Below are 10,495 nucleotides of genomic sequence, written 5' to 3'. Positions count from 1 at the left end.
CCTAGAAATAAAAGAAATATGTATAGCAAAATACAACATAAACAGTGTTCATAATAATAAACTTGGAAAATAATTAACAACAAAAATGAGGGCAAAAGTGTTATTATCCTTGGTATATAAAGAGCTCCTACAAATCAATAATGAACAACGAACTAGACAAATAAGCAAAAAATGTATATGAGCAAATCAGTAAAGTTTATGCAAAATTAAACACAATGAAATAATTTTTTCATCTAAGATTATTGAGGACTAAAGTTAAAAAAAAACATTATGGGTAATGTTGACAATAGAATGGCCAGGGATATTGTCATAAAATCTTGATACTTGTGTAAATTGGTACCAATTTTAGATAACAATTTGGCAACAATTTGTGTGTGTGTGTGTGTGTGTGTGTGTGTCTGTGTGTCTGTGTGTCTGTGTCTCTGTGTGTTAAAATATTTGCAAGAATGTATTGCAAACTATCAAAAGTAGTTGGGAGATGGAATCTCCAATGGTTTTTAAAATAATTTTTTATGTTAGAAAATGTTTACTATGGATAACTTTTTGTTTAAATCATGAAAACATATTTAAAACAAGCATGTTGCATAATATTAAGATAGTCTATCATTAACCCAGGGATCCTTCTGCAGATTGAAGAAACTTCAAGACAATGGCTGGAGGAAGGAACAGTACAATAGTCATCAGATTCATCCTTTTGGGATTCTCAGATTTTCCCAAGATCAAGATCGCTCTCTTTGTAGTATTCTTGGGTTCTTACCTCTTGACAGTGGCTTGGAAACTGGGCCTCATCATCCTGATTAGGATGGACTCTCACCTACATACACCCATGTACTTCTTCCTCAGTAACTTATCTTTCTTGGATTTCTGCTATGTTACCTCCACAACCCCGAAAATGCTCTCAGACTTCTTCCAGGAGCCTAAATCCATCTCCTTTCTGGGATGCACCATGCAGTACTTCTTCTTCTGTAGCCTGGGTCTGACTGAGTGCTGTCTCCTGGCCGCCATGGCTTATGACCGATATGCTGCCATTTGTAATCCTCTACTCTACACCGCCATCATGTCACCCACCCTGTGTGTGCAGATGATGGTTGGAGCCTGTATAACTGCTCTCTTTGGTTCACTGATCCAATTGTGTGCTTTACTTCAGCTCAATTTTTGTGGGCCCAATGTTATCAACCACTTCTTCTGTGACCTGCCTCAATTATTAGTCCTATCCTTCTCTGAAACCTCTTTCCTAAAAGTCATGAAGTTTGTGATAGCAGTGATTTTTGGTGTAATATCTGTCTCAGTCATCATGATATCTTATGGTTATATCATTGCTGCCATCCTGAAGACAAGCTCTGCTGAAGGCAGGTCCAAGGCCTTCAATACCTGTACTTCTCACCTGACAGCAGTGATCTGTTTTTTTGGATCAGGACTCTTTGTCTATATGCACCCCAGCACTGATAATTCTCTGGACTATGACAAGATGGCATCAGTCTTCTATACAGTGGTGATCCCCATGTTGAATCCTTTGATTTACAGTCTGAGGAACAAGGAAATCAAAGACGCCTTTAAGAGGTGTAAGAAGAGAGCTTTTTCCCATTGTCATAGTTAAAGGTCTGGCAGGCTAGTGGTCCTGGTGACTGGAAGTTTCTAAACTATGCAGAGAAATGCATTTAACTTTATTCAATCCTACTGATGCTCTGGCAGGATTGCAAGTGAGTCAACCCATCTAAATCCAGGACTGGTTCACTGGGATGCAAATCCTGTGGCTTCTTTGCATCTTGACAGTTGGCTCTTCTCTTGTATAGCGATAATAACATCACAAGTTAACTATATTAACTGTTATATTAATATAAGCCTTCAGTTCCTTGGTGTTTAGCCCTTACATATTCTTTCAGAACTTCTGCCTGCAGGCTGGAGTGATTAGGGCTAACCACAAGACTGGTGGTCTTTCTCATACACAACATCACAAGCAGCATCATGACCACTTCATCCCAGACTCCAAACCCTCTAGGTGTCTGAGAAAATTCCAGTTAAATAAGGTGGAGCTATGGAAAGAAACATTACTTTAGACTGTGACCTAATTCTGTGCAGGGAGATCTGCTATAGAGAGTTTGGTCTAGAGTTTGTTTTCTGGGTTTTTATTTCTAGAACTCAGCATCAGTAGTTTGCAAGTGAATGAACAGGAGATTTCCATGGTACTGCCCTGATCTGGGAAAGCTAAACTACAAAGGAAAGACATGGTCATTTGGACTCTAAAATGGAGTCCAAGTTATTATCTATTATTATGGCAGACTGGATAGCATAAATGTACCCATCACTGCAAAGCTGTAACAAGACCATTTTTTTTTAAGAAACTGTTTTTAAAAATATATTTCTGAGCAGCCAAGAAAAGATGAAACCTTCAGAACCAAATATAAAGTAAAATCAGGAATCATGAGAGTAAAGACAGCTCAGAAGGTGGCTTTCATGCTGGGGGAATCTGCTGAACTCCGACAGGATCTGTATTTTGACAGGCATGTGAGGCTTGGGGAAAGAGAGACCAAGCCTGGGGTTGCCTGGGAGTTAGAGAGGAGACCCAGACATACACATGAGGGTCCAATCACTGTACTTCAGTATGAGAGGAAATTAAGAGAAAAAAACCGTGTCTCACAGAAAGGAAATCTTGACTCTCTCAGGTTTCATGCTCGGTATGGGGAAAAGTAAACTAAGAATTTGTAACCACCTGCTGTAATAGAAGCTTGTGGTCTGAATTCCCCCTACCTGGGCGGTTCAAGAAATCTTTAGCTGAGAATTTATTTTAAAGTAATCCCAGGTTGGTAGTACCCTCAAGTACCCTCAATCAGAAGCAAATGCAAATCCTCATTTAAGATTCTTAAGAGAGATTCTTAAACCCAGGCTCAAATAATTTTCCTAAAGAACTGTTTAAAGAAAATTGGGTAACACAAATCTCAAAGTCCAAAGGAACAAGACCTTGTGGGTGAAAGCCAAGATGACATGGCCACATCACACCAATAAAAGATGTCAGGAATGGCCACTGTCTCAATACAAATATAAAATAGATGGACTGATATGTTCAGGAAGAAGGAAAACTTAAAATATCTTTTGAAGACCAGCAAAATGAAGTTTACTGAGGATTTATTCATCTGGCAATGTGGTGAATTATACCCAAATGATTCTCCTAACTGAAACTGTTACAGAAACTGGTCTGGATCACCCGGCAGAAGAACCAAGTGGCACTTGGAGATCGTGGAAGTCAGATTTATTTTATACCGATGGGTTCAGAGATCATTCTCCACAGGTCTGAGTCCAGAACATCAACAGAGGGGACAACTTATAGTCTGTTACTTACGCATTCCTCATTATTAGTAATTTGGTGCCTGAAGCAAGCAGGGTGGGAAGAAGAACCCGGAAGGGAAGTCTTCAGGTAGGGACTGAAATTCCCTTATCAGTCCTGTCGGCCATCATATAATAGGTTTTTCCCTATCAAAACAACTAAAATGTTGGATTTGAAATAAAATAACATTTTAAGTGAATTTCCTCTTAGCTTAATGAAAAGGAGGAAGAACAAGCTAAGCCCCCAAATGAAGTGAAACCAGGAACCCAGGGAAATAAAAAAGTGCCAAAAATGGCTTTCTTCTTGGAGAGTCTTACTGAACGCTGGAGACCCTGAGCTTCTGCTACATAGACTGTGTGGGTGGTGAGGCTAGAAGACCAAACTCAGGGCATTCTCCAGGTGATTCAGACAGAAACCTGTACATAAAGCCCAGAGGAGTCTCCCCTCAGTGTGAATTAGTGAGAATTTCCACAGGTTATGTTCAAAAACACCAAAAAACAGTTATAGCAAATAAAAGCACAACCCTATATACAGAGTCAAGACCCCATAACTGAGAACCAGTAGGGGGGAAATTGTCCATATAAGCAGACCTAAAAATCTTCAGACATTGGAATTATGAGGAAAGAGGATAAGACAATTAAGAACAGCCATGGTGAAACAGATTAAATCTCCCCCGGAAAGAAGATACTCACTCCTCAAAGGAACTATACTGAGAACAGGTCTCAAACCTGGCCACTCAGAGCACTGATAACAAGAGAATCAAATGGAGGAGGACTTACCATTTGCCACAACATGGATGGACCTTGAAGGCATTATGCTAAGTGAAATAAGTCAGAGAAAGACAAACATTATATGATCTCACTTGTATGTCAAATCTAAAACAAACAAACAAACAAACAAACAAACAAAACCCAAACTTATAGATACAGAGAACAGATTGCTGGTTTCCAGAGGGAGTAGGGTGTAATATGGGCAAAATGGGTGAAGCTTACCAAAATGAACTTCCATTTATCAAATAAATCATGCAGGTGTAATGAACAGCATGGTGACTCTAGTTAATGATACTGTATTGTATATTTGAAAGTTGCTAACAGAGTAGATCTTAAAAATTCTCATCTCAAGAAAAAAATTAAGATGGATGTGAACTAGACTTAATTATGGTGATCATTTCACAATGATATATGAACATCAAACCATGGTATTATACATCTGAAATTAATACGATGTTACATATCAATTATAATCTCCAAAAAAAAGCAAAGGGAAGAGGTTTGGTAGATCCATGTGGTGGAATAATAGCTATAACGTTACGGAACCAGGCTGGAATGCTGGTGGAAAAACCAAGCGGCACTCAGAGATCTTAGTGGATCGGAGATTTATTTAACATCAGTGGGCTCAAAGGAGACCGTTTCTCCAAAGATCTGAGCGCTGAATGCAAGTGGGAAGGGGAATTTATAGTTGTCAGCTTCCATATCTGTGGCGGGTTTTCGTGTGCGCGGCAAACGGAGCAAGAAGAACCCAGAAGAGGGGTCTCTAAGCTAGAGATCAGAGCTTGTTTTAGTCCCATTGGCCATCTTGGGTGTACTTTATTCATTTCTCCAACATTCCCCCCTTTGATTCCTTTAAAAAAAAAACTTTCAGTAGGCATCACCTTTTAGTTTTACAGGTTGGTACTCTCAGAAGGGTAAGATACATGCAGTAGTTTGACGAGCAACAGTGTTTTCAATAAAACATACCATGGCACTCAGGGGCCGATGGATACAAGTAAAATTATGGAGAGGAGGGGCCCCACCAGGGCAGGAAGCCAGGATGCCCAATCCATGAGATCCCATCCATTCCATTGACTGATACTTTCCTGTTGTCTACATTGAATTCTTTCCTTGAGTTCTTTAACCTTAGTTGTAACTATTCCTGACTGGTTTACAAAACAGCAACATTTCTCTCCCCAGAAAGATGCAAGTCCCTCCTTTTTCTGAAGTGAGGAGGTCGAGGGCTTGCCTATTTTGGAGGGTCACTGCCGCCAGATAGTTTATTTGGCTTTGTAAGGTTACCAGAGAATCTGCCACTCGTTCCATGTCTTCATGTAGCTCTTGAGATAGTCTATTGTTTAGTCCTATGGATGAACCTATGCCCCCTAATCCGGTTCCTATTCCTGTTGCAATTCCTGCTCCTATCAGAACAAGCAGCAGGATTGCCTGTTTAGCCTGGGATTTGGGGCTAAAGGCTGTTAGGAACTGATCTTCAGTGTATACGGATATCTCTGGGGTTAGGAAAATGGAATAACATATCTGAATCCAGTTGGCCTCTAAGCATCGGTAGGCCGAATTAGAACACAGATAGAACACCCCAGGGGTTGAACACAGGGTTTCATTCCTCTTTAAGGTTCTATTTCTTCTGCATAGAGAGGTACCGTTCATACCTTCAGGGACTGTACAGATTAGATTGTTGGCATTTGTGAGACAGACCCCAGTGGCCAAGGGTCCAATTAAGACAGAAGTGTTGGTTTTGAGATTTTCAGGAGCTTCTCAGGTCAAAGGGAGGATGGGAGTGGCTAAGTAAGCCCTCCAACTGAAGGGCAAGCACATCCAGCAGGTTTGGGTGTGATTATCTGTTTTATGGAAGACTTGTAGAGTAGTTTTGGCCCAATGCTGGAGTGGGGAATTGGTAAGCATCTGATTAAGGGCTGAAAGTTTCAAACCCTGGTAGGCTGCCAGGGGAGTGGTTGCCTTTATGGCTTATATTACCCTATCCTGGGTATCCTTTATAACTTTTTGAAGAGTGCTATCTTGCATTCCTTCCCCGTCCAAGATCCCCCATTGAGGAAGGTAAGTGTAGCAAGCTCACTTCCTTTTCTGGAGGCCTTGTTGTGACATGGGTTCCTGACATTTTGGGTTATCTCTATGGTCCAATACTTAGTCCTTGGGGCACCAGGTGACTGACAGACAGTGGGTATTTTTCCCTTGTAGCAATCTTTGTGGAGGGAGGTGAAGGTGCTGAATGCCCTTGACCCCCTTTTTGTAATATAACAATCCTGGGAGAAAAGCAGGTAAGCAGCAGTTGTGAGGGTGAGAGAGGTTATCATAATATGCAGGCAATACTTAATAATCCTCTCATCTAGAAGAGGCATGTGAGACCCAGCATGCATCTTTTGTCCCATGTCCAGCTCGTTGGTGCAGTCTCTATCAGCCCAACAGTAAGAAGTAAGATCAGGGCTATGACATCAGTAAGGGGCAAGGGCTGGCAGAGTTGCATCCAAACCCCTGGGCTTGGTTCACGCATTAATTCCTTAAGCATCTGCCATGTGCAGGCCAGCCAGCTTCTGGGGTGTGGCTGGAGCAAGGCTGGAGGTCTCAGGGGCCAGTGTCCCTTTTGAGGGTCAGTTTAAGTGGGTTGGCTGGATCTGGATCACTTCGCCAGGTTGTAGGTTCTTCTGATTTGGCCTTCTTAACTCTGGAATGATGGACCCATGGGGTGATACGGGAAACTTTAAGGGCTGTAGGAGTTGTTAGAATAACAGTATGAAGCCCAGTTCACTGTGGTTTAAGAGGTTCCCTCTTCCAATCTTTGATCCACACAGAGTCTCCTGGCAGAAAGGGGTGAATGGGTGTCCCTAAAGTAATTGGGGCCCTCTCTCTGATGTATCTCTGTAACTTGCTTAGGACTGCCCCCAAGGTCTGGGGCTGTTCTCTTATTTCCTTGTCTCTAATCTGGTGTAGATCTCCTGGGAGTTTTCCTAAACATGGGGTGGGGGGAGGGATCACCCATATAATAACTAGAAAGGGGAGAGTTCTAGTGCCCCAGGCATACATCAGGCACGCAGGAGGGCCAGCGGTAGTAAATCTGGCCATGGGAGATTAGTCTCGTGGTGGAACTTAGCCAGGGTTTCCTTGAGGGTGCGATTCATCCGCTCTACTTTCCCTGAGCTCTGGGGTCGGTAAGCAGCGTGCAGTTTCCAGGGAATGTTGAGGGACTTTGTCAGGGTCTGTGTAATGTCTGACACAAATGCATGTCCGTTATCACTGTGTGTGGTTAAGGGTAGACCAAACCGAGGCACAATCTCCTGTAGAAGAGCTTTGGCCACCTCATTACTTCATTCCGTTCTGGTCAGGAATGCTTCGACCTATCCCAAATATGTGCAGATTACTACAAGAAGGTACCTTAACCCTTTATTTGGTTGTATGTCGGTAAAGTCCACCTCTAAGTCTTCTAAAGGGGTGGTCCCTATCCTTTGTGTGCCAAGTGGGGGCCGTGGGGCAGACTGAGCATTGTTTTTGGCACACGTTACACATTGTTCACCGACAACTTGGCATAACGCCAGCTGCTGGCTGATATAGTAGTTCTTTTTGCGGAGGGCCTCTAGCGCAGTTTTCCCTAGGTGAGTGAGTTGGTGATATTCCTTCACTAGGTATTTTCCCATAGATGACGGGACAAAGATGTGTCCATTTGGCATGACCCACCATCCTTCTTTGCTTAGTGTGCCCCTTTCTGTTGAGGCCCAACTTCTTTCCTCATTTGTGTACAGGGGTGGGGAGACTTCCTTCTGGGGCGCAAGAGTCATAGTGTAGGCAGGAGCTTCGCCTGGGTCACCACAGGTGGCTGCTCTGGCTGTTTTTTTGGCCAGATGATTTCCTTAAGTTATGGGGTCATCTTTCTGATGTCCCTTACAGTGTAGGATAGCCACCTTGTCTGGCAGCCATATGGCCTCAAGAAGCTTTAGTATTTCTTCCTTGTTTTGGATAGTTTTCCCTGCAGCAGTAAGGAGGCCTCTTGCTTTATAGATGGCCCCGTGTACATGCACAGTAGTGAAGGCATACCGAGAATCAGTATAGATGTTAACTTGTTTACCTTTGCTAAGGATGAGGGCTCGGGTTAAGGCATACAGTTCAGCTCGTAGTGCCAACCATCTTTTCGGCAAGGCCTTGGCTTCCAGAACTTTGGTAGTTGTGGTTACCACATATCCTGCTCTTCAGCTGCCCTCTTGTAAATAGCTGCTCCTGTCGCTGAACAGATGATCTCCGCGCTTGTTTTAGCCTGGTCTTGGAGGTCCAGGCGGCTGGCATAGACTTCATCCACTACTCTGGAACAGTCATGGTTGGGTTCTCCCTTCTCCGTGGGAAGGAAGGTGGCCAGGTTTACTGTTCTTACTGTTTCAAGAGTGACCCTTGGGTTTTCATAGAGAAGGTCTTGGTACTGTGTCAGCCGAGAATTGGAGAGGAAACAATATCATTGGGTGCTCATGAGGGATGTGACCGCGTGTGGGACCTTAACATTAAGTGTTTGTACCATTGTGAGTTTGTCTGCCTCCTTGATGAGCATGACTGTAGCTGCCAGTGCTCTGAGGCATGGTGGCCATCCTGCAGCCACAGGATCAAGTTTTTTTGACAGGTAGGCTACTGGCTGTTGCCAAGGCCCCATGCTCTGAGTGAGCACTCCAAGGGCTCTTTTCTTTTTCATGTATTAAGAGGTTAAAGGGCCTTTCTATATCAGGCAAACCCAAGGCTGAGGCTCATCCCGGAGCCGACTTCATTTCTGTGAAAGTGGCCCTTGCCTCCTCAGTCCATGCGAGGGGCTCCCAGTCTGGCCCTCCCAACAGGTCATAGAGGGGCCTTGCTATGGCTGAGAATCTGGGAATCCAAATGTGACAGAACCCTGTGGCCCCTAAAAATTCATGTAAGCCTCATTTTGCTTGGGGATGTGGTAGTGTGGTGATAACCTTCTTCCTTTCCGGTCCTAGTTCTCTTTTTCCTTTTGTGAGGAGGAAGCCTAAGTATCGGATCTGCTGCTGACAAATCTATGCCTTTTTCCAAGAGGACTGGTACCCCGAGTAGGACAGAAGCTGCAGGAGGGCATTGGTACCTTTCATACAGTCTTCTTGGGTGTCGCTGGCAAGGAGGAGTCATCTACATATTGGAGAAGGACACACCCTGTGGTTTCCCTCGGAAAGTCGGTGAGGTCTGCAGCTAGTGCTTCCCCAAAAAGAGTGGGTGAGTTCTTGAAACCTTGGGGAAGTCGTGTCCAGGTAATCTGCATCTGGCACCCTGTAACGGGCTTAGTCCATTCAAAGGCAAAAGATGGTTGACTTTGAGGAGCCAGGTGGAGGCAGAAGAAAGCATCCTTTACGTTGAGGCATGTAAGCCATCTGACTGACCCTGGAATTTGTCTGAGAAGGGTATACAGGTTTGGAACCACTGGGTGTAAGAAAATAGTCACTTTGTTAATGACCTTCAAATACTGTACTGGTCGGTATCCTCCTCCTGGCTTCTTGACTGGCAAGAGCGGGGTATTCCAAGCCAATTGGCACTTGATTAGAATACCTGCTTCTCTGAGCTTGGTCAGGTGCTCTTGTATACCCATTCTAGCCTTGAGTGGAAGGGGGTACTGTCTTTGTCTCTGAGGTTGGGTTCCAGGGAGCAGGTCAACAATGATGGGGGCCTAACTCCAAGCTAGTCCAGGTGAGTTATCTTCAGCCCATTCAGAGGGGAATGTAAGCATGAATTCTGAGGGGCTACAGGGTTGGGCCTGGGTGCAGAATAGTCTCCATTCTTCTTCCCTTGGCAGGGTAATTGCCAAGACCAGGGTTTCCTTTTGCCTTGGGTTTAATTGGAAGCTAGTGTGTCCAGTGGGTTCAAAAGTTATTTGGGCCCCAAGTTTGGAGAGCAGATCTTGGCCCAGGAGGGGAATCAGGCAGTCAGGTAAGTAGAGGAACTCATGTCGGACCTTGTGACCCCCAAGTTCACATTGTCGAGCTTGACAGAAGGGCTGTTGTATCGCCTATGTCCCAGTAGCCCCAAGTGTGGTTGCCGTCTTTTGGCTGAAAGGGGCTACCAGGGAAGTAACAACCGAGTGTTCAGCCCCAGTCTCAACCATGAAAGTTATTGTTCAGCCCCCTACTTTCATTTCGACCGTGGGCTCATGGGGGCCAAGAAAGAAATAGCCTGGTCCCCCTCTGTCCGATTCTATCCCAGCCAGACCAATGAGGTTCTCACCTCGAGGTTCCTCCTGATATCAGCTGGGTTTTGAGGGCCCCTTCCAATTCGGACATTCATTCTTCCAGTGTCCCTTCTCTTTGCAGTATGCACATTGGTCCTTTGCTAAGGGGGCTCTGGGCTTCCCCCCTTTTGGTGGCTGGGGTCTTTCCATCTTTACAGTGTCTGTTTCTTTTAGTGCTGTTGT

The 10,495-nt window shown here is 44.2% G+C and overlaps 1 protein-coding gene and 1 long non-coding RNA gene across 2 annotated transcripts in view; one reads left to right on the top strand and one right to left on the bottom strand.

The window, feature by feature from the left end:
* The first annotated feature begins 649 nt into the window (after positions 1-649).
* LOC122200172 (olfactory receptor 1440-like) lies at positions 650-2,233 on the top strand. Its single transcript, XM_042905648.1, has one exon. It carries the CDS (start codon positions 650-652, stop codon positions 1,595-1,597), a length of 948 nt encoding a protein of 315 aa, XP_042761582.1. The 3' UTR covers positions 1,598-2,233.
* Positions 2,234-6,458: 4,225 nt separating this feature from the next.
* The window catches only part of LOC122200419, a 35,350-nt gene continuing 31,313 nt past the window's right edge, over positions 6,459-10,495 (bottom strand). Inside the window, exon 3 of the long non-coding RNA XR_006193807.1 lies at positions 6,459-6,815. This is a non-coding gene — a long non-coding RNA (uncharacterized LOC122200419). The remainder of the gene's footprint in view (positions 6,816-10,495) is intronic.

This window comes from Panthera leo, chromosome D1 (assembly GCF_018350215.1).
Source record: "Panthera leo isolate Ple1 chromosome D1, P.leo_Ple1_pat1.1, whole genome shotgun sequence".
In the NCBI taxonomy this organism is placed as follows: domain Eukaryota; kingdom Metazoa; phylum Chordata; class Mammalia; order Carnivora; family Felidae; genus Panthera; species Panthera leo.
Note: the sequence above shows the minus strand (reverse complement) of the source record. Positions and strands in the feature narration are given on the sequence as shown.